General features: G+C 67.2%; 2 protein-coding genes across 3 annotated transcripts; both read right to left on the reverse strand.

Annotated features, from left to right (window-relative positions):
- Nucleotides 1–1,083: 1,083 nt before the first annotated feature.
- On the reverse strand, nucleotides 1,084–14,790 carry EFNA2 (ephrin A2). The gene is made up of 4 exons (XM_082737308.1): nucleotides 14,611–14,790; nucleotides 5,410–5,723; nucleotides 2,930–2,995; nucleotides 1,084–2,360 (listed from the first exon to the last, which is right to left on the reverse strand). Exons 1-4 carry the CDS (start codon nucleotides 14,751–14,753, stop codon nucleotides 2,239–2,241), a joined length of 645 nt encoding a protein of 214 aa, XP_082593434.1. The 5' UTR covers nucleotides 14,754–14,790; the 3' UTR covers nucleotides 1,084–2,238.
- A 5,110-nt stretch (nucleotides 14,791–19,900) lies between these two features.
- FAM174C (family with sequence similarity 174 member C) lies at nucleotides 19,901–22,663 on the reverse strand (the record flags this gene model as incomplete). Of its 2 annotated transcripts, XM_082737350.1 has the most annotated exons (3): nucleotides 21,646–22,663; nucleotides 20,953–21,069; nucleotides 19,901–20,269 (listed from the first exon to the last, which is right to left on the reverse strand). In XM_082737350.1, coding segments are annotated over exons 1-3 (399 nt in total). In that variant the 5' UTR covers nucleotides 21,927–22,663. The 2 variants fall into 2 exon arrangements, with proteins under 2 accessions (XP_082593476.1, XP_082593475.1); XM_082737349.1 differs by lacking the exon at nucleotides 19,901–20,269 and having other exon boundaries at nucleotides 20,949–21,069.
- Between the last annotated feature and the right edge of the window lie 21 nt (nucleotides 22,664–22,684).

Below are 22,684 nucleotides of genomic sequence, written 5' to 3' on the forward strand. Positions count from 1 at the left end.
AAGGGCCAGCTGCACAACTTGTGGATGTGCTAACGTTTACGTGGACGGACAGTGTGGTACGGACTTATAACTCAACAACTTTTTTTAGTAAGAAAATTAAAGTCAGTGTTGGGGTCCCACCACGGTCCCCGCGCCGTGTCCCTCGGGTCCCCTCCCCTGCGGCAAGGGGAGGCCTCCTTCCTCTCTGAGCCTCCGGGTCCTCACCATGGATTGGGGGGTCCTTAGGGTCTCCCTCCACGGTGCTCAGCACAGGTGTCCCTCGGCCACCCTGCAACACTGGGCACCGCAGGTGGGGCGCACACAGAGGTCTTTGTGCGGCTCAGTGGGTTCATTAAGAGGCAGGCCCTGTCGCTGGGCTCAGCTCGGCTGAATTAATTAGCTGAGAGCCTTCCCTCCCTGCTAATTGTGCCCAGGAGGCTGCAGTCCTAGCGGGTGGCCCCAAGGGGACAAGCCTCTGAGACAATCCCTGCCCCGTTGGCCCTGCTGCTGGGGCGAGACTGGGGTGAAGGCCACTGGGACCCCATAGCTCCCGACACCTGCCTTTTGCAAAGCCAGAAAGGGATTGAGAGGCAACAGACCGACCCCTACCTTGGCCTGGGCAGTTAGGGAAACTGAGTCACAAAGCAGCAGAGCTTGGTGACATAGAGGTCAGAGAAGGTGGTTGGATTCTAAAGGAGCCGAGATGAAATCGGGGTTCGCCAACCCCCCCATCCCTGGCATGGAGCAGGGAGCCGGACGCCTTGACCAGCCCTGGAGTCCCCGATCCCCTGTGCTCCTGCGGCCGCCGCGTCTCTCCCTCCTCCTCCCAGCTGCCCCGAGGCGGGGGTGGGGTGGGGTGCGAGGGGGCTCGTTCCCATTTCTCCGCCGTGGGGGTGACTGAGGCTCCTGGGGGACAATGAAGGACAGCCGCCCGTAGAGGCTCATCCCAGCACCTGGCCCCCAAGACCTCCGAGACCCGGCTTTGACGGGCCCCAGACATTCCTTGAAGACACCCCTCCCCGGCCCACGCCAGACGCGACCCTACACTGTGCCCCTCCTGTCCCCCAAGTCAGGGTCAGTGGCCCCAAACACACAGACACACCCTTGAGGTTTATGCTCGTTTTATTATAAAAAAATACAGAATCCAAAGTTGATCGTATCGGAAGGGGAAGCCTGCGCCGGCAGCTCCCGGCGGAGCCGCGCCGCCCGCAGAAGCCGGTGGCGTCCCGGGGCCGCGCTGTGTAGGTACGTATAATATATAGAAAACACAGATCAGGAAATATGAAATCCGTATAAATGCCGTTTGCTTCCTGAAAGGGTCCCGAGTCTCTTTCTGAGTGTGGCCCCCGCATTCTGCGTTGTCCTGTTTTCTCTTATAAACGTAGTTCCTAGCGCCAGGGGAGGGGCTCCGAAGATCCAGCTTACTGCGAAGGCGGCTCCTACTCTAAAAGGTCCCCCCACCCCTGGCCAAACAGAAGTGCCCCCTCCCAGGAAGGGGTAAGAGAAGAAGAAACTCTCCAGGCCGTCCTTAGGAACACAGTAGAAATAAGTCACAGTATAGTTGCCGGGTCTATTTACAGAAAGGTCCTGTCTTCTCGGCCTGGGGGGGGCGCTCGGTGAGGCTGCGGGGGGAGGGGGCCCAAGCGGTTCTAAGCCTCGGAGGCTGTGACTCTGAAGAGGCCCCCAGTGGCACAGCCCAGATTTCCACTCTGGGCAGGGGTCACCAGGAGCGAGGGTGGGGCAGGGGACGGGGTCTGAGGCAGGTCTGGTTCCTGGACCAGGACCTGCCGGCGGTCGCCACTCACCCCTACGGTCTCAGACCGGCCTGTTCCAGGGCTCGCGGGTGGTCCAGGGTGGGCTCCAGCCCAGACCCAACAGATGGAGTGACCAGACCAGGGGTCTCCAGACCTGTGCCCCAGGGGACTAGGGACCACCCCAACCCCCGTCCACTGTTTCCTTCCCAAAGTCACCGGCAACAGCAAGGAATAAATTAAATTAAAAACTCAAGTCTTTCGGATTCCACCATAAAAGAAAAGCACTGCTGAGAGCTTCTTGGCTTCTCCGGGACTGTAGAAGAGCCCGCCTGTCCAGGCGCCGGCCAGCTACCGGGCCTCTCAGGCCTCGGGGTCTTTAGCCACACCCCCCCGGGGCTGGCCGTGGGGCGGCGGACAGCGCCCAGCCTGGCAGGGGCAGCACCCGTCGTGGGAGAATCGGAGTCTGTCTCTGGTCTCTAGGCCGGGCCGTCCAGGCGGGCCGGGACTAGGAGCCCAGGAGGGTCCACAGCACGGGCACGGCGCCAAGGACGAGCCGGCAGCTCCCCAAGCCGCTGCAGGAGTTGTTGCTGGTGAAGATGGGCTCAGGGGCCTCGTACAGGGTCTCGTCTGGAGGGACACGGAGGCAGAACGGTCATCAGGAGGCCCCGCCCCCCGCCCCCTCCCTAAGCAGCTGCACCCCCACACCAGGGCTGATCAGCCTCAGCTGTGCCCGCCCCCCCACCCCGGCTGGGGCGCTTCGGACCGTCTTCACTGGGCAAAGCACAGCCGACAACAGGTGCCAAACCATGTGTGTCCGGCACCTGGGGGTCATCACGAGGGACCGTGGAGAGCCCCTCCTCTTTGGATGTGGCTCTGATGGTTCAAGAGTCCAGGACATGGGCCCTTTAGGTCTATCTCAGGAAACTCCGCTGATGCTCACTCTTGGGGGAACAGGGCTCTTGGCCTCAGCACAGGGCCAGGTCCTGACCTGTACTCCTGAGGGTCTGAAACGCTGTCCTCATTTACAGATGGGGAACCTGAGGCTTGGGCAGGGGCTGGTGCAGCCATCGCTGAGGTCACGGGACTCCCAGGGCTGTGCTCCGAGCCCTCTGGCCCTGCTGACCACAGAGCGGGTTCTGTGGGTTTGGGACACAAGGGTGGGGGACTGAACCGTGCACGGTGCCCTGAGGACTTACTAGTCGGCCGGACATAAACCTTCAGCCTCAGGCAGGGCCGGTCCACAGCATTGGGAGGCGTGGCAGCTGGAAGGAAGGGAGCCGGGGACTGGTGGACCAGGGGACCTCCTGGGGCCACGTCTCATTTCCCACACCGGCCGCTCAACCTCCCCCCCAAGGCTGCGGGAGGCGTCCCCCGTAAAACTCCTGACCATACATCAAAGCCCCAGACACGACGCCCTCTATTTCCCAAAAGTCCTCCTGTGTACCCCCCTGCCCCTCCCTTTACTGAACCCGGACCCCAGAGAATGGAGGTGTCTGTCTGGTTCCATCTCACCCCACGGCAGCACAGGGAAAGGTTCAAAGGTGATGAACAAAAATGCGTTTGTTTTGAATGGGTCAGCAAAAAAAAAAAATCAGTATAACCAAATGATTGATCTGGGATCAGATACCTGTTCTCTGGCGCCTGTGGGCAAGTCACCCCCTATCTGGGCCTCATCTGTCACACAGTACGTGCTTTGGAAATGATGGCCTCCATCTGGGAGGCAACAGAAGCCGGTAACCCCTGGGACAGAGGCTGCACTCCCACCTCCCCCCGAGAGGGACCCACGCTGCTGGAGGTCACGCGGAGGCAGACGCATGGTCGGGCCTCCTGCCATTTTTGCTCCCTGCTTCTTGGCCCACACCAGAGTACTCTGCGGGGGACGGGGGTAGCACCTGGCCTCAGCAGAGTCACCACGGAGGGGGACTTGGGGCCCAGGACAGGGAGGGGGAAGGAGGCCCAGAGGCCGGTGAGGGCCAGTGGGATTCACACATGGGAAGTCTGTTCACGCACACGGACAGCCAGGCCCGCCGCCTGTCCCCCGGTGGCTGCCTCCTCCGCCCTCCCCCCCCAGAAGCCCCTTGTGCTGGGAGATGAAGATAAAAAAGCATGTAATAAAAATAACATTCGTCATAGAGATAGAACGAATAATTACAATAATTATCTTTATGAAACTCCCGTCCTGGAAAGAAAAATGTAATTTTTCTTATATTATGAGGACTTAATTTAAACACCTTCTTCCCCCTTCCTCCACCCGCTTTTTCCTTGAATTAAAAGGAAAAAATCCAAATAGAGCAGAAAGGAAGAATGAGGCTTGTACAGTTTAATTTGACGCAGCGGGAACCAGGGCGGCGAGGGGCGGCCTCTCCCCACGGCCTGGGGGCAGAGCCCGCTCCCCTCCTGGCTCCCCAGAGGCCCCAAGATGCTGAGCAATGGGGACCCCCACGGCACCTTGGTGCTTCAGTGCCTGCCCAGAGGCCGGGTGACAAGGTGGGCACCCAGAGGCTCCCATGTTGGTGGGGCGTGACGCCCAGACCCCAGGATCCTGGCTAAGGTCCGTGGAGAAGAGCACAGCACAAACTGGACCCAAACCCGGGCTCAGCTCTGCTGTGTTCCCGCCTCCCCAGACCCCACCACCCGGACTTTATGGGGAAGCACACAGAGGCCCCCTGGAACGCCCCCCATGGGCAGCAGAGCCAGGGCAGCCCACCCTCTGCCCCAGTGTGGGGCTGTGCGTGCCTGAGGGTCCCAAGCCTTGAAAAGCAGCTTCCAAGGTCCTTGGGGAATCTTGGCCAAAGGTGGGCCAGATGGGAGACTGGGGGGGCTGGGGGAGCCTGGGGGAGCACCTGGGCAATACCTGCCCAAGCCAGGCGGTCGGGCAGAACACAGGCTCTGTCCTCTCACTGGCTTTGACCATGCTTCCCTGCCCCACCAGATTCCCTGTGCCCGGGTCCCTCACTGCAATGGCAGGGAGCACCCCTGGTCTCAGTATTGGACAAGCCCATGGGGCCTGGTCCAGAGACTGAGGTCCCAGAAGGGAAGCTGTGGATTTGGACTTTCATGGCCCCTCTGAGCCTCAGTTTCCCCATCTGCAAAATGGGGACCCTTGACAGGCCTCTGGGGCTTGCTGGAAGGATACCATTCAAGAGCTTGAGCCCAGGGTGGGAGGAGGGGCCCAAGAGGACAGTCCCCCCAGACCCCATCCCCCTGGGACGGGCCTCTGCCTCCAGCACCCGCGCACAAGCTCCACGCCCCCGCCCCCGCACTGACTCAGCACTCCGCCCCCCACCCCTGCGCACTCACGGATGTAGCGACCCCACGCCCCCCCCCCCCGCACTGACCCGCACTGACCCGCACTGACCGGCCCTCCCTCCCGCACCCTCGCCCCGCGCGCTCCCCCCCCACCCCCGTCCTGCCCCGCCCGGCCCCGGCCCGCACTCACAGATGTAGCGACCCCACGCGCCCCCCCCCCCCGCACTGACCCGCACTGACTGGCCCCCCCGCCCCGCCCCCTCCCCCCCCCGCACCCCCGCCCCTCCCCCTGCCCGCCCTGCACTCACAGATGTAGCGACCCCACGCGCCCCCCCCCCCGCACTGACCCGCACTGACCGGCCCCCCCCCCCGCACCCCCGCCCCGCCGCGGCCCGCCCCGGCCCGCCCCGGCCCGCCCCGCACTCACAGATGTAGTAGTACTCGTGGCCCGGGCGGAACTCGAAGCCCAGCGAGAAGGGCGTGAAGAGCTGGAACTTCTCGGAGAACTTGAGCGGCCCCCCGGGCGCCGCCGGCCGGTTGCACTCCCAGCGCTTGAAGCCGCGCTGCCGGTGGTCGCAGGTCGCGTGGCCCTCGCCGTTGACCATGTACAGCACGTAGTGCTCCATGCGCTCGGCCGGCGGCAGCGGCGCCCCGTAGTGCGGACAGTAGATGTCCAGGTAGTCGTTGATGCTCACCTCCACCGTGTAGCCGCCGCCGCCGTCCGCCGCGCCCGCGTGGAACCTGCGGCCCCGCGGTCGGGGGAGGGGGGGGTCCGGAGGGGGGCCGGGTCAGTGCGGGGGGGGGGGCGGGGGCGCGGGGAGAAGTTCCAGGGCTCGAGCCCACGTGCCCACCCCCCACCCCCAGGCCACCGCGGGCGCCCTGCGGTCCGGGCTCGCCCTGGCCTCCCGCCCGCCTGCTTGGGGGGTTGGGGCGGTCGCTGGGCCGGCTGGGTGACCGCAGGCCCCCGAGCAGGGCGGCGCCGCTGGGACCCCCTCTCCCGCCGCCCCCCCAGGACATCTGGGCTGGTCTGTGGCAAGCGGGGCTGGTGCAAGCTGTTTCCCCCGTCATGAAGTCCGTCTCCAGAAAAATGCTGCTGCCTGACCCCACGCCCCCTCCTCCAGGAAGCTCCCCACACTGCCCCCCACAAGCAGCCCCTTTAGCTTTCCTTCTGCAGATCTGGCTGCCAAGAAGGTACCGGCTGGGGGCGCCTGGGGGGCTCAATGGTGAAGCCTCTGTCTTCGGCTCAGGTCATGATCTCGGGGTCCTGGGATGGAGTCCTACATGGGGGGCTCAGCGGGGAGCCTGCTTCCTCCCCTCTGCCTGCCTTTCTGCCTACTTGTGACCTCTGTCCAATCAATAAATAAAATCTTAAAAAAAGAAGAAGAAGAACGTGGTACAGGGTGGTGTGGGGACACAAGCTGGGTGTTCTGGGCCCCGGGGGCTAGTTCTGACCCCTCTCCTAGCCTCAGTGCCCTGTGAAGGACGCCCCCTCCCAGCTCAGATGTGCTCTGGGTTGGACCCCCCAGCCCCAACTCTTTCAGTCCCTTGTGACCCTAGCAAGTCCAAGATCCTCCCTCCAGAGCCCCTAGAATTTGGCCACTGTCCCCTCCAACCTCTTGGTTGTAGCAGTGGCTGCCCCCACCCGACACCTCTGCCCCTCAGCCCTACTTCCCAGCCTTTGCCCTGGAGCTCCCTGTCATGCAGCCTGCATCCCTTCCTTGGGGAGCCTCCCCACCCCAAGCCAGTCAGCTGAGAGGAACAGGAAGCCCCCCCATACAGTCACTGCCTCAGGCTAGAGTGCCAGGAGCCCTTAGATCTCCCTGCTGTGGTCCCCTGGGTCCCTGTCATGTGAGGTGGGACAAGGGGGCCTCAGGAGAGGAGATTAGCACATAAAAGGCCCAAGCAGGGGAGGGTTGGGACGCAGGCTCCCGGCTGCCCCTTATCCCTCTCCGCCCAGGCTTGGACGCTGAGCCCCAGTGAGGCCCACGGCAGGGATGGCCTGGTGGCTTGGACTCCAGCTCTGCCGTGCGGGCCGCCCCAGTGCAGGGGACAGGGGAGTAGCAGTGTGGCCCCCAAGCCGGGCGTGCTGATAGGCACAGCGGGCCCCTGGGGGGTGGCTGGATTCTCAGAGCACCCTGCGGTGCCTGCGACTGCACTGGGTCGGGGAGAGGGCTCCTAGGGTTCCTAGGGCTCCAGCGGTGGGAGTGAGGTGAGCAGGAGACCTTGCTCACTTGTGCCTCAGTTTCCCAGTCTGCACAAGCGTCTCATGGTGATTTCAAGTCTGTGGCTGAGACGGAGGCTCCAGGAATTCCTGGTCAGAGCGTGGGAGGGAGCAGGCTCATCACCAACCCCTTCCGTGCTCTTGGGGATGTGCAGCAATGAGGAGTTCAGCCCCCCCCCAGCCCCCGACAGAGGTGGGCTGGCGGTTACAGACTCAGGGCATGGAGCTGGGAGACTCGGGAAGTGGGGTCTGGTGGGGGCGGCAGAGTTCTGATCAGGCACAAGCCGGCACCCAGCTCGGCCTTGTGGTTCCTTCGTAAAGCCTCAGTTTCCAACTCTGTGCAGTGGGGACGGTCTTTGAGGCTGATGGGGGGATCCCACGCATGTCCACTGTGGACCCTGCACAGAGGTGGAGCCGCCCTGGGTCAGGGTCAGGCCGTGGCAGGGTGGACCCGGGAGGACTGCCCTCAACCGGTCAAGCACGGCTGTCTCGCGGGCGGGGTCTGTTCTCCAGCTGCTGGGGCCCGACCGATGCAGAAGCCCCCGCAGGCTTTTTCAGACCTCACTGCTGCTCCTTCCCAGCCCACCGGAAGCCCCACGGATCCGCCAGTCAATGAGGGCCGCGTGCCTGGTGGGCTGCCCGTGCCCAGCCCCGCAGGAGAGGTGGAGATACAGACACCACAGTTGGGGGGGTTGCCCGGCAGGGCGTGTAGGGCCGAGCTGCCGTGCTGCCGTCCTGGCCCTGGCCCCTTCTGGGCCTCAGTTTCCCCTCTCCTCCCCGGCATCAGGCAGGGATTGCACACTCAGCCTGGAGAGGACAGCGTAGCTCTCTGGGGGGCCCTTCCTAGGAGGGAGGGCTGCGCAAGCCTCAGCAGCTCTCCCCACTCCGCCCCTGCCCGTGCTTCTCCCACAATGTCTGCCTTCCTCCCCTGCACCGGACCGACGTCCTTGCCCTCTCCCGTTTCGTCGTCCGAAAAACGTCCGAAGCGGAGGCTGCTTGCCTGGTTCAGAGGCTGGATGCGTGGGCCCCACCAGGCAGGCTGGGACCCTGGCCTCCCAAAATCCAGGGCTCGCTCTTCCGAATGTAAATCAGACCCTGTTGTCCACTGGCTCACAGCTCCGTGTCGCTCAGAATAAACCCCGAATAAACAGCTCTGCTAGGTCACAAGGTCCAAAGGCCCCACCGTCCCCACCCTGGTTGCCCTGTGATTGCTCCCAGCTCACTCCCTTCTAGCCACACCCACCTTCCGGCTGGCCCTGTCCTGACCCCAGGGCCTTTGCACACGCTGTCCCCACTGCCTGCGCCTTCCACCTCATCACATATCCCATTTCAACGTCATCACGCTTTTTACCATCATGCAGTCTGCCCTCCTGGGCCATGGGGGTCAGCCTCCCCCTCCACCCCTCCCCTCCGTGCCCGCACAGGCTGTGTACACAGCATCTTGATACATGTTCGCTGACCAAACGAAGGCCCAAGACTCAAGGTTTTTGAGGGGCTAGAGTCGTAGGAAGCAGACCCAGTGGGGCGAGGACCCCAGGCAGGTGGGTCCCAGAACCACCCCCACCCAGCCTCTGGCTGCCTAAGTGGACCATTTATTTCCACCCCCCCCCCCGGCTCTAAAATAGCGATGGCCTTGCTGCGTTGGCATTCTGGGTTCCAAGTTGGCGGGCAAACCAGGGGCGGGCGCCTGGCCCCTGCTCAGGGTGGCGCCTGGGCGGGGGAGGGGCCCAACCCCAAAACCAAGCCGGTGGGAGCAAGACAAAGCTTTCATTCTCTCCATTAGTGCAGAAGCATGATGGGCAAGTGCTCCGCGGAAACAGCCGATCGAGACAGCAGTTCTCACTAAGGGGTTAATGACTGCCGCGGGATGGGTTCCCAGACAGGGCTCCTGAGGCTTTCAGACCTGCACCAACCCCTCCCCTGCGGCACCTTCACCTGCTCCTGCTCAGCCTGCGCCGCTCCACCAGCGCTGTGTACTCCTCCAGGCAGCCCTCCCGGCCCCTGGTGGGCCCAACCCTGCCCCCCTCTGCCAACTGCGGGCCTGCAGCTAATTAGTTTCAATCGGGCCATTGTCAAGTCATTAGACACTAATAGCAAAGCAACTAATTAGGAGTCTCACCCAAGATGGGAGCGGGGGCAGGGAGGGCTGCACCACCGCCCCAGACCAGAAATTGAGGCAGGGGTGCGGCGGGCAGGACAGCAAGGTCCTGTGCACCCCTGCTGCACGCGGGACTGTCTCCCTGGTCTGAGCCCAGTCGCAGCTGCCAGCGAAGGGGCCGACAGAGGCCTGTCCGGTGTCCTGAGTGGGCAGCAGGGCCGAAGCCCAGGCTGGGGCAGGGCCAGCCCCTCTCCCGACTCCCAGCGGGGGGTCCCCTGACCTCAGCACCCACCCCTAGCTTTCCGAGGGCAGAAGGACATCTCCCCCTTCTGAGACCTGGCCGCCTTCCTCCTAGCGCTGGGGCGCTCAGTGGGGCCTCCGAGAGACGGGGGCCCCGAGGGCACGCAGGGTCAGCCCAGGAAAGGCTGAGTATGGCCTCCCGGGTGCAACCGGAAGCGAGAGGTAGAACAATGAGGCAGGGTGGGCACAAGACATGGGGGCGGGGAGCCACACGACCAGCCCCGCCTCCAGGCCTGGGTCTCAAGCAGGCCGCAGCCCAGGGGGAAGCCAGTCTCGGACACCCCCTGCCCCCCAGGGTGCTCCAGACATGCCTGCCTCTAGGAAGGGGGTCAGCGGACGGGGCGGTGGATGAGTCCCTCCCTCCCGGCACATAACAGAGTGGGCAGGTCACAGGGGGGCAGGGCTGCGGCGGGGGGGGGGGGGGGGGGCGGAGCTGAGGGGACAACCAGGCTCACGCGGGGGACGGAGCCCGACGAAGCCACGGTCCCCAGGTCCTGCTGGAAGACCGAGACGCGGCGGCTGAGCCCTCCGCCCTGCCGGACAAGAGTGCAGGCCTGGGGCGAGACCCCGGCCAGGGCGGGCCCGCCAGAGTTCAAAATCTGGCCAAGGTTAAGACCCCGGCCGCGTGAGTTCAAAATCTGGCCAAGGTTAAGACCCCGGCCGCGTCTGTGCTGAGACGCACCTGGCTTTCCGCTGTGTGGGGGCAGGAAGGTGGCTGTGCCCTTCCCCTGACACGGCGGCTGGCATCGAGGGGCAGGTGACCCGGCCAAGCCTTGCTTTGGATCCAGCTCCAGAAGAGAAAATCCCCCCAAAGCCACACCAGGGGGCAAGGCTGGCTGTGTCCCCGCTGCCTAAGGAGGGGGAAGGGGCGTGGGGGGTGTCACGGGGAAAACACGGGTCCAGCTTAGGGGTTGTGGGATGGGCCCCAGAGACTCGGCCTCCTGGACCGCCGTTAGTGCACCTGCTGTCCCGAGACCCAGCTCCGGCCATGGTCCTGAGGACCCCGGAGGGACGTCCGCTGGGAGGCCCGGGTCGGCGCCCCCAGGCAGACGGAGGCTCCAGGCTGCTGCACATACAGTGTGTCCCGGGGCCTCGGCCACGAGCCTCGTTCGTCACCTGCACGCGGATGCTGCCCACCGCGGTCCACCGTCGGGGGGCGGAGGCGGGGGACACAGAGGACCCTTCGCCCGTCCCCCGGCAGGTGGGGCTGTCGCAGTGCGGGCCGCCCCACCACGGACCCGGTCGCAGACCCCACCGAGGACCCCGCCGCCGACCTCTCCGCAGACCCCGCCGCCGACCCCATCACAGACCCCCTGGCGGACCCCGTCCCGCTTTCCTGCTCCTCACCCGCTCTCAGGGCCACAGTCGCTGTCACTGTGAACGCGGGGCCGAGCCCAGAGGCCCCCGGGTTTGGCCGGCAGGAGCTGCCTGGGTTTCCCTCTGAGCCCCCAGGGTCACGGCCTCGGCCAGCCCAGCCCCTGGGCCCCGCGCGCGCGGGCTGCGAGCCGCACCGGCCCGCCCACTCCACAGAGGAGAGGGGAGGCTCCCAGCAGCCCCGCCTGCCTCCGGCTCCCTGGGGTTCCCCACGGCACCCCCAGCCCCACGGGGCCCCGCTCGCCAAGCCCTGAACCTGAACGCCAGGCACGCTGACCTCTCTCGAACAAAACAGAAAACCCTCCATGGCAAACCACAGCATCCACCGGTGGAAGCCGCTCCTCCCTGGAGGCCCGGGCGAGGCTGCGGGGCCGAGGGCCCACGGACACCCGGCACCTGCACCCCGGAGAAGACGCTTCTCAGTCGCCACGCTCTTGTCTGCAGCCCCCCCATGCAGAAGCACCCCGACCCCACTCAGAGGCACATGCGGCCTTCAGTGTGCCCGACCTGCTTGGGGAGGTCGCAGCCCCCAGCCCCTCGGGAGGCCGGTCTCCGTCAGGTGGGGCCTCTTGGGGGTAGGGGGCTCCCTGCACGACGCCAGCCCTGGGCCTCCACGGCCCCTCGCAGCACAGGCAGCCTGGGGCCCCCCCCACCCACCCTGGGGAGGACACGGCCAGCTCCTGCGGGACAGAGGGGCCGCCGCGGGGACAGCAAGCTGCGCCGCCTCGGTGTGGACGGTCAGACCCCTCCACGGAGGCTCTGGGACGGCCAGGCCAGGCTGCGCACACAGACACACGTGTGCAGACATGTGCTCCACACCCAGCCACACTAGACACATGTGTGCGCCCCCCACGGTCCCGCAAGAGACCCACGTGCCCCCAGAGACCACATACATCCCACATGCAGACACGCGTGCAAACATGCCAGAGCTGGGCGCCGTGCACACGGACCACATGCGTCACCCTGCTGCACACGCAGACCCGCCCCTCCTGGGCCCCTGGGACCCCGGTGTGTCCTGGACGAAAACCCGCACCCGCACCCAGACACGCGGCCCGAGACCGGGAGGTGCATGGAAGCTTCCCGGCGTGGCACACCAGCCCCGCGGGAGGGCGGCTGGCCCAGGACCCCTGGCCCCGACACCCAGCGGCCAGCCCAGGGGCGACCAGGAGGGGCCGGCCGGACAGACGGCTGGACAGCCAACCCAGGGGGGTGCCGGGGCCTGGTGACCGGCTGGACCGCAGGGCCCCACCCTACCCCGGCCGAGCCGCGGGGTGCGGGGGGCCGTCCGCTGCCGCGTGAGCGCAGGGAACGCGCCGCGCACGGCAGGAGAATGTCATTTGGGACGCGGAGCCACATCCCTGTACCTGGTGCGGGTGTGAGGCCCAGCCGGGCGAGGGTGGCCGGCCTCCCCACAGCACTGCCCGTGCCTGGCTGTGCCCGCTCCCCTCTGAGCACACCTGTCCCTCCGGCTCCCCCACTGACCGCCCGACGCCCACTCCAGTATGCCCAGCCCTCATTCTGACTCCCTTCCTTGCCCGCCTTTTGTGCGTGCCCCTCTCTCTCTCAGGCACGGCCCCCCACCCTGGCCTTGCGCTTCCCCACCTCCACCTGCCTCCGCTGCCTGCAGCCCAGCCAGGCCTGTGTCTCGCGTCCCTCCCCGTGGGGCCGCCTCCCGCTGCAGGCTCGCTGACCCTGATCTCTGCTCTGGGCCGTGTCCCTGGGACTTGTGCCTTCGGGAGATCTCCTTCCGGGCGCCCTCGGACCCGAGGCCCAACACCACCCCTCCTCCTGTGTCCGACACACACCCTGTCACTGGCCACGGGTTCCAGGCCAGCCACCCCTGGATGGCAGGCCTCCTCCTAGGGGGTGCCTAGACCATCGAGGCCTTTGGTCAGCCTGTCGGAGTGGGGGCTGTCGGGTGCGCCACAGATGGTGTCCGAGCGGCCGGGCAGAGCCAGGCTCCAGGGTGGCCTCCACCCCCCGCTGGGATCCTGCCTGCAGCGCCCCGTGGCAGGTGGGGCAGCCCCGAACACTCCCTTCCGTCCCCATCTGAGGCTCCTCATGTGTTTGGTGTTTGCTAGAACAAAGGACAGGCTATGCCTGGGACGGAGATTCCAAAGCTGAAACCGAAAACTTGGGCCGGGGAAGCCCTGCCCGCTGGGGTCCCCCCCTGCCCACTGGGCTCCCCCACTCAGCCGCAGGGAAGAGCCTTAATCAAACCCACATGTAACTGGCGGGGCCGGCGGCTCAGGGAACCCGCTCCGTGGTGGCCTGGCTGTCCCTCTGCAGCCCGGGGTCTCTGCCCTCCGCCCCAGGGCCCAACCCCACAGCTGGACAACTGAGGGGGTGTCTGGGTGCGCTCCCTGCCCCCCACAGCAGGACACTGGCTCCCCTTGTCCCAGGGTCTGCCTCAAAGACATCCCTTTATGCAACTTTCTGCCCGAGGATGGAGAACGCCAGGGGACAGGACCGGGATGGCAGGGACAGTGGGCTCTGGAGGGTGTCTGCCGGCACTCGAAGCAGAGCAAAGTGACCAGTGGCCCAGGGACAGGAAGCGGGAGGCTGGCCTCCCCGGCTCCTATGCGCAGCCCGGCCAGCCATGGGAACACAGTGTAGCCGGGAGTGCTGGGGCTGACCCCAAAGCCGTAGGAGCTCCAAGCCCATCTCCCATGGGACCCCCAGTGCACTCCAGCCTCCGAGAGCCAGAGATGGCCCAGAGGCTTCAGCTGATGTCCAGGACATGGTCAGTCACCAGCAAACTTTTCCAACCCTGACTGCAAGGGACTTCTGCTGCCCCCAATATTGCACTTAGCACTAGACACCGAGGAGGATGTGCAGGACACCTCAGCCGGCCACCGCAGGCTGGACACGAGGTCACCTGGGTCCCCACCGCAGCTCGGCTCCCCTCACCGTGACCTTGAGCCAGCCACTGAGCCACTCTGTGCCTCGGTTTCCCCACCAGCACCAGGCGGACGGGAGAGGATGCTGCTGGGTCCGACTCGCAGACTGCGGCCGAACCCCATCAGCCTCAGTCTCCCCATCTCTACAAAGCTGGGACCAGGGACCCCCTGGAGTGAAGGCAGTTAGGGGCTGGCGGGGAGGAATACATTAACTTCCCCAAGTTCACGTGGGGACCCACAGCAGGACGCACCCACGGGCCCCTCGCCCTGGGGGCCACGGTGCCCCATGTGGCACAGTTCAGCGACAAGGTTCCCCCGCGATCTCCTCCAACTATGACGCCGGCAGGGGCCCCCGGAGAGGCCGCAGGATGGGGGACCCCCGCGTCCCGGGAAGGAACTCGGGGCCGGAGCAGCTCCTGAGGGTGCCGCAGCGGGGGGAGGGGTGTCCCCCAACTCCGGGGCCAGCGGCGCTCGGGGCGTGCAGGGCGTCCGGTGGGGCGCGCGGGGGGTGGTGGGGATGCATGCGGAGCGGGAGTCCCCCGGACTCCGGGGCGCCGGAACTCCCCGGGGGCTGGCGCGCGGGACCCGGCGCCCCCACTCCCGAGGCGCAGCGCGCGGGGGGCCGCCCCGAGTCGGGGCGGGGAGGCCGGGCCGGGGCGGCGGGAGGGTCGGGCGGCGGCGGGGAGGGGGGGCCCGGGGCGCCGGCGCCGCCTCCCCGCGCGCGGCCGCGCTCACCTGGGGTTGCTGCGGTTCCAGTAGACGGCGTAGCGGTCCGAGTTGGCGCGGGCGGCGTCCTCGGCGCGCGCGGAGGGCGGCGGCGGCGGCAGCGGCAGCAGCAGCAGCAGCAGCGGCAGCAGCGGGCGCTGCGCGGGCGCCATGGCCCCGGTCCGGCCGCCCCGCGCTCGCCTGGCCGCCGCCTGCCAGCCGTCTCCGCCTCCTCCGCCGCCGCCGAGCGGGCGGGCGCGGGGCGGGCGGGAGGAGGGCGCGCCGGCGCTTGGAGATCCGCGGCCGCCCTCGCCGGGGCGCGCGCGACCTCGGGCGCCGAGAAGGCAGGCGGCGGCGGGCGAGGCGCCGGGGTCGCCCCGGGCGCCGGCCCCGGCCGCGCGGACTCTCGCAGCGCGGGCCGCCGCCGCCGCCGCAGCCGCTGGGGAGGGGCCGGGGCTCCGGCCTTTGTCCCGCCCGAGCGCCGGGAGGGCCGCGGGCGCCCCCTCCTGCCGCGCCCCGGCCACGCGGGGGGCTGAGCGCGGGGGTGAGGGGTGCGGGGGGCTCCGGGCTCCTGCCTCCTGCGCGCCCGCCAGCCTGGCCGAACCGGGCCGGGCCGGTCCCGGGCGGGGCTGCGGGCACCCCCCGCCCCCGCCCCAACCCCGCCGGGGTCCTGCCTCGGAGAGGCCGGACTCGGACTCGGAATGGGCCCGCCTCGTGCCATCCCCCTCTTCATGATCATTCTCACTAGGACCTGGCCCAGGGTCCCCGAGTCCTGTCAGTCGGGCCACCAAGGCAGTCTGCAGAGCCTGGCCGCTGGCGAGGGGCAGGAGGCCCAGGGAGGATTCACCCATCTCCCCTCCGTCATTAAACCCAGACCCCATAAACTCCCTGCTCCCCCGAAGTCCAAAGTCCTGGACCACCAAAGCTACTGCCCGGGAGTAGCCAAAGCTACTGCCTCCCTGGGGGACCCCAGGACCATCACTCAACCTCTCATGGCTTCTGTTTCCTCTTCTGGGAAATGGAACCCAAGTCCCTGCTCCAGCTCCTAAGGGTGCCGGGCAAAAAATAGGGCCAGACACAGGTAGTCTAACCACGCGGCTTGGGGTGGGCGCCAAGCAGCCCCATGTGGGAACCAGGCCAGCAGCAGATTACGCGACAGGCAGGCGAAATCTGTCCGGGGAGGGAGGCAGGGAAGGGGACTTGGGCAGAGGGTACAGCATAAGCAAAGGCCCGGAGTGCCTGGCCTGTTCAGGGGACTCCGAGTCATCGCTCCTGGGCAGCAGACTGCAGGTCAGGAACTGGGGGCCTGTCCATCCACTGCTGTCCTTGGTCACGCCACCGCCTTTCTGTCTGTCAAGGTGCTCTGTCCCCAGGTGTGGCTGGAAACTGTCATGGTGTCCAGCCGGGTCCCACCGCTCTGGGTTGGTTACCCGGGCCCGGGCCCGGTGAAGTACAAGGTCCAGGAGCCAAGAGCTCTTGAGCTGGAAGTTCCCACATGAGGGGTTACCACAAGTCCGAAGACTGGCAGAGCAAGCGTCCCCTCGGCCAGGTGGACGGACCCATCCCGGCCACGTACCTCTGGTGTGTCGCTGCTGCACCGACGTGCGTCCCGGCCCGCGCCCCGCTGCGGCCTCTCTCAGAGTCTTTCCCTTGCTCTGGCCTTCGGGCTCCCCTCATCCAGCAAGGCCCGTCCGTCCCTGCCCCCCACCCCCGGCAGGTTCTCGGTCCTCTGCCCTCCGGGGAACTCAGCCGGTCTGTTCTGGGCGTTCTGGCTTCTGGGTTTGTCCTCTTACCTGACTACGGGTACCCAAGTCCCAGGGGTGGCCCCGTGGCTCCAGAGAGCAGGGTGGGAACCTGTCCACAGCCAGTAGCCAGGGCAGGCCCAGCAGGCCCAGAGAAGCCAGAACTGGCTCGGGGTCACCTGGCAGGGCCTTCAAATACAGCCTCTGGACACCGCGGACTGTGGGCCAGGGGCTCCGGCAGCACAGGCCGGCCTCACCCAGGCTGACGGGTCTGGCTCTCCGGAGAGCACAGGTATGGCAGTAGGGCCATAAGCCCCGGGGCCGGTGGGGGGAGGGGGGCAGCATGCCCAGCCCAGTCCAGTGTCCTGCCTGACAAAGAGGGGTCTTCTGGAAGCTCCCTCTGTCCTCTGATTTGATGGGACCTCACAGTTGGGGCTGGGGTCTCCTCCATCAGACTCGGCAGGACTTGGACCCGCAGGGGTGAGGGGAGCTGGGCAGGGCACACCAGGCAGAGGGCACTGCCTGACACAGGCCCCGCGACAGCGGGTCTGCTCATTTGCATTCAGGGGCCACCAAGGCAAGAACCGCCAGAGCCGCTGTCTGAGCGGATTTGAGCTGAAGCTCTGTTTTCCTTCTGTTCTTGTCTCTCTCTCAAGGTCAGAGCCAGAGCAGGGACAGGAACAAAGGCGTGCGTCCCCCATTCAGCCTCTCTGCACCCCCGCAGGCAGCTCCTGGAGGAGGGTCCCTGCGGAGGGGAGGGCAGGGCACTCCAGGCCTGGTCCCAGGCAGCGTGGGGGCAGGGGCACAGTGGCTCCTGGGGACTCCTGTCCTGCTGGGGGCCCCTGTGGGCACCTGGGGGCCCTGACTCCGGGGCCGGCAGCCGTTTCAGGCGCTGCCGGCCGGGGCAGCAGGGGACGTCAGCTGGGGCCGGGAATCATCCTGGGGTAAGCTTCTTCTGGAGTGAAGAGTCAGAGATCAGGTTGCCTCTGGGGACAGGGGTCAGTTTGGGTTCAAGGCTCAGGCAAGGTCAAAGGTCATTCAGGGTTTGCTGTCAGCCCCAGGCCCAGATCTGGATCTGGGGTCTCTGATGGGGTACGTCCCTGTCCACCTGGTCTTAGGGGTCTGCCCCAGACTTGGGGAGGGTCTTGTCCAGGCCAGGCCCAGACTGCACCCCTGACCCCCACCCCAGTACCCGCCCCCTGCTGCCCACAGGGTGAGTCCCTATGGCTTGGCATCAGCACCCAGTGCCCTTACACCTTTGAAGTCTGCAGTGGCAGGGAGAAAGCTAAGGCCTTGCCGGAGAAGTTTCTCGGTAAAGAATAGATCAGACCCAAGCTGCCTCCGCCTTGGCTCTAACGGTCTTCAGTGGCCCCGGCTTGGCCAGAGGGAGACCCCTACCAGAGCCAGCAGAGGAGGTCCCTCAGCTCCTGGGAAGACACCTGGCCTTGACCCCCGCCAGGGGCCATCAGCCCGGTTCAGCCTGGCTGTGAGACGTCCCTTCGGGAGCGACCAGATGGGGCACCGAGGCTGGGGGCAAGTCCTGTCCTCTGTGAGAGCCCGAGACCCAAACCCGGCCCTTGGCCGTGCCCAGCGTGTGTGCCGCCGGTGACAGTGGTGGGGAGCTGAGGTGTCGGGAGGGGCCTCCAGGGCTCTGGGCAATGGGCCTGTGCATCCTTCCTCCCGGTGCAGGGACACTGGTGTGTGTATCCACACGCCTGCGCGTGCGCGCCGGAGGTGGAGGGGAATTCGGAGATCTCCCTCCTGCTCGTCCGCGTGCGCACATGGGCCCCGGAGCCGACAGGCCCTGGGCAGGGACTTTCATCTCCCGCTGACTGGGCCCTCTCCTGGCTTCTAGCTGCTGAGAACTTCCTGCTAATAGTGCATTAACCTTGGCGGGGGCCGCCAATCACTCGGCGCCCACATGGGGGTGTGGGTGCGCAGGGACACGGCAGCTGATAGGCATAAGGGCCGGGAAGCCGGCGGGGGCACCCCACCCTGCCCAACTGGGGTGGGCACGAGGCGGCCGGGCCTGCGGGGCACATGTAGTGTGTTCCCAGCTCCGGGTGGCAGAGCGGAGGGTCTCTCCTGACCTCATTAGAGTAATTAATGTGCCTTTTGAAGCTCGAAAAATCGCTCCGAGCTGTGGGAAAGGGGCGCAGATCACAGGACGGGAGAGCTGGGGACGGCCTCTGCGTGCCTGTTAAAAATGTGTCCCAGCGGGTCTGATACACGGGGACGGGTGGCAAAGACGAGCGAGGGGAAGAGACGACGCAGATGGAGAGATACAGACAGGCAGGCGGAGAGTCACAGTCAGAGAAAGCTGCACCGGCCCCAAATCACAGAGACAGAGACCCGTGGTGGGAACAGATGGACAAAGAGCCAGGGCCAGAGGAGCAGGGGCTGGGACATCTCCGGGCTGCTCAGGGACGCTGGCTGTGCTGGACTTTCCCACGGGACCCTCCGTGCAAGACCTTTCCGAAAAAGAGGATGTGAGGAGCAGTCAGGGAGGACTTCCTGGAGGCAGCAGCTGGCCACCAGAGAAGAAAGGGGAAATGTGAGCCCACTTGGGGTGGGGAGGAGGCCATCTGAGATGCCGAGGGAAGCTGACTAGGGACCATCGCAGGAGACTCCGGCTGAAAGGGGGGGACCAGCTGGCTATGGTGGAGATGGCTTTTCTGCATGCTGGCAGCAGGCAGGGGTCCGGGCTTCACTCCGTGGGGCAGGTCAACCGGCCCGGGAAGTGGCCAGGCCCACGGGGCTGGCAGGTCCCGAGCAGGCAGCAGGCTCTGCTCACGCCCCCGTGGACGGGGGACAAGGTGGGGCTCAGGACAAGGCGTGAGAAACGGAGGCCCCAGCTGGCCCTATTTCCCATCTGCACCACTGGCAGTCAGGGAAGACAGGCCGCACCCCCCCAGCACCCCCCACCTAGGCCCGCAAGGAAGAGGTTGCCCGGCACAAGGCTGCCACCTGGTGGCAGCGCCTCACAAAGACACGGTTGGGTGGCCACGGGCCAGCCCCTCTCCTCTGACTCTTGGGCATCAAACCTAGGGGGTCGGGGGTGTCCGGCCAGAACCAGAATCTGCCCAGAAACCGCAGCTCACAAGGAGAACGAGGCCCACAGAGAAACCCACCAATCTCCTCACAGGGGACACTTCCACACGGCCGCTGGGGAAGGGTGCGGGGGGCACGGGGGTCCAAGGCTGCAGAACCTCCAGCCCCCGCACTCCCGCCCCAGGGCTCCTTGGGAAACACCCCCAAACGAGCTGGAGGTGCGAGCAGGGCCGCCCGGGGCACCGGAGAATGGGACTCCGGCTTCCGCCAGAGAGAGGAGGGAGCCCTCGAACAAGAGCTTTGACCTGAACATTGTTCTCTCTGGGCCCAGAGACAAGGTCCCTGAAGAACCTTGTCCAGGCAGGTGAGGCAGGTCTCCCCCAGCTCACCGTCTACCCTGGGGGACTCACTGGACCCCCAGGACAGCTGCGGACAGGTCCACAGAAGCCCGACTCGGTCACAGATGGGCCCCGGCCACCTGCGCGTTGTCACACAGGGTTGGGCCCTGCACAGAGCAGAGCAGCAGCTACACATCCACGGCGGCCTTTATTGTCCCCAGCCCCGCGGGAAGACGCCCCCAGACAGGGCCCCCTGCCGCCCCACCCACCCACCCAGTGTTCGCTGGGGCTGCCCCATCCCCACGGAGCAGGGGGAGCAGCACCAGTCACAGTCCCGCCGTTCTCCGGGGCCTCTGATTTCCACCCAGCGTCCGACACAGTCCTGTCTGGGCGAAGGGTTGAGGCGGCTTCGGGCTGAGGCGCCAGCGAGACAGGCTCTCGGAGTCCGTGCCAAAGCCGGCAGGAGGGTCAGAGGAGTGCACCAGACGCTGGGAGCAGGGTCCATCGCTGGTCCTCTCCCCGGGGCTTCTGGAAACGCCGCCTCCCTGACCGGAGCGTCTGGAGGTGAGGAGCAGACCGTGAGACCCCGCTGTGCCTGGGGTCCATCCTGCAAGGGATGAGCAGAGCCCGCACCTGCCCGGCCCCTCCACTGTAGTCCACCAAGGTCTACCACAATGAGCTGTTGGGCCCTACCAGATGGCCCAGCTCAGGAGGAGGGGCCCCCCAGCCACAGAGGATCTCAGACCACACCAACGCCTCCCCTCCGGGCCTGAAAAACCTGAAGGGTCTCCTGGTCTCTTGGCCTCCACGCCTGCACCTCCCACCCCAGCACACTGGGGCTGGGGTTAGGCAGGCCCTCACTCCTGCTTCAGACCGGTTGTGGACACTGTGCCCAGTAGGCCCTGATACTCCCCCGGGGCCTGGGGCCCGACGGAGGCCATCCCTGACCCAGCCCCTCCGCAGCTGCCACGGTTTCTTCTCCGCCCGGACACTGGGGCCTTCGGGGTCGAGCACAGCCAGCGCCACTGGTGCAGCACCGCAGCCCAGTGCAGCCTTGGGAGAGCGGACTGCGGGAAGCCCGGCGGGGAGCCCTGCTCCGGGGCCACACAGCGCGCAGCTGCAAGGCCAGCCCTGCGATCACAGCGAGGCCTCCGCGGCCCTCAGCCCCCGACCCTCCGACCTGGGCCGCCCCGCTGCCCCGCGACAGGAGCCCCTGGCGCTCGAGGGGAGGCCTGCGCTACCATCTCAGATTCCGCGTCTCGAAAACGACCTCCTCGTCGCTGTCCAGCGATGCCGTCTCCGCGGGGTCGTCGCTGCTGGCCAGCAGGCCATACCTCCGCCTCTGCGGCTTCTTCAACCTGCAAGCAGACCCAGGCAAGCTCGGGGGCCACGCGCGGGCGCGTCCAGGGCTGGGGTGCTGACACCCCCTCCTGCTTCGCGCCCGCCCCGCGGCCAGACCCCTCCGAGCCGCGCCACGGCTCTGCCTAGTCTACGCCCTCCCCTCCAGCTCCGCCCGCCACAGGGACTCTCCGTAGCTCCGACGGTCCTCACGGAGGCCCGGCTCGGGGAGAGGCCCAGCTCCCGGCCCTCCCGCCACGCGCAGGAAGGGGACACGGCTCCGCGGACGCGGTCACCGGAGCCCGGGAAGGGCCTGTCCGGGGGGTCTGGGCACGCTCGGCGCCGCGGGCCAACGCCCCCCGTAGGACCCCGCCGGCCTACCGGGCCCGCCGACCAGCGCGGGGGCGACGCAGCCGAGGTCCACCACGGACGCGGGCCCAGGCCGCCCCCGCCCCGCCCATCCCGCCCCCGCCCACGTGACGAGCGCGCGCCGCCAGTCCGGGCCGAGGGGCGGGGCTGGGCGCAGTCACGTGAGGCGCCAGGCGCACGACGACTGGCCGCGGCCGGGCGGCGGGGGCGGTGCGCGGCGCACGCACCTGAACGCCCGGATGAGGAAGTAGAGCGCGGCCAGGCCGCTGAGGCCCGTGAGCACGTAGAAGGAACGCAGCAGCGCCGCGCCCGGCGAGCCCGGCGGCCGCGAGTACGTGCTGTTGTGCGGCGAGCCCGGCTGGCTCCCGTTCGTCACGGTGGGCGTTGGCGACAGCGTGGCCTGCGCGGGGCGCGGCGACGGGGGCGCGGCCTCCTCGGCTCCGCACAGCAGCGCCCGTGGCAGCAGCACCAGCAGCAGCAGCGGCCGCAGCGGCACGCGCGGCCCCATGGCCCGGCGGAAGCGGTGGCTGCGCCCCGCCTCCGCGCAGTTGTCACTCAGTGGCGCGGGGGCGGAGTCAGCCAATGGGCCTTGGGGGCGGGGCCTGACGCCCGCAGAGACCGCCCCCACCGCGCGGCTCCCCGGGTACTCTCGGGCGGGGCCCGCAGGGCGCGGCGCTCGGCCTGCTGCGCGCGCACCTCGGGCTCCCAGGCCCCCAGCCCGCCCGCGCCGCCTCCCTGGGGAAGCGCTCCCCGCACCCACGGTGGGACCCCAGCCCACGGTCCGCAACACCGCGAGGGGCAGTGCTCTCCAGGCGCTCGGTCCCGGGACCTGCGGCTGCTCTCACCCCGGGCAGAGGGTGGGGATCCAGCTGGTGGGGGCACCGCGCTCTCACGGCCGCAGGCTTCACTGACCGGGCTCTGGGCTCCCTGCCGTCACCCTCCCCACCCCACTGGCAGCGGAGGTGCGCAGCTCAGGGCCCAGGGCAGCGCCACCAAGGGTCAGCCTCCGTGCTCTGCACCCCAAGACGGGGGCAGGAGGCAACCAGCCCAGGAAGCAAGCTCCGCCCTGCAGGCAACTCAAAATGGGAGGCTCTGGGGTCACTATACCAAGACCCCGGGAGAGCGGTGCCGGCCTCAGATGAGGGGGGCTGGGGACCACCCCCACCTGGCACCCTGCCTGCTGAACCCACGAGAACCGCCCAAGGAGACGACCGAGTGAGGAGGTGGTCACTCCTGCTTGGGCTCAGCTTGGGCCCTGAACAAAGG

Source organism: Mustela nivalis, assembly GCF_964662115.1.
Source record: "Mustela nivalis genome assembly, chromosome: 1".
Taxonomy (NCBI): Eukaryota; Metazoa; Chordata; class Mammalia; order Carnivora; family Mustelidae; genus Mustela; species Mustela nivalis.

What these genes read in the sequence shown, in the direction of transcription:
- EFNA2 (XM_082737308.1), bottom strand. Translation starts at nt 14,753, where the DNA reads ATGGCGCCCGCGCAGCGCCCGCTGCTGCCGCTGCTGCTGCTGCTGCTG. An exon ending in CCACGAGTACTACTACATCT is followed by an intron (nt 2,996 to 5,409) that starts GTGAGTGCGGGG and finishes CCTTCCTTCCAG; the next exon opens with CTGCCACGCCTCCCAATGCT. An exon ending in GGTTTATGTCCGGCCGACTA is followed by an intron (nt 2,361 to 2,929) that starts GTAAGTCCTCAG and finishes GTGTCCCTCCAG; the next exon opens with ACGAGACCCTGTACGAGGCC.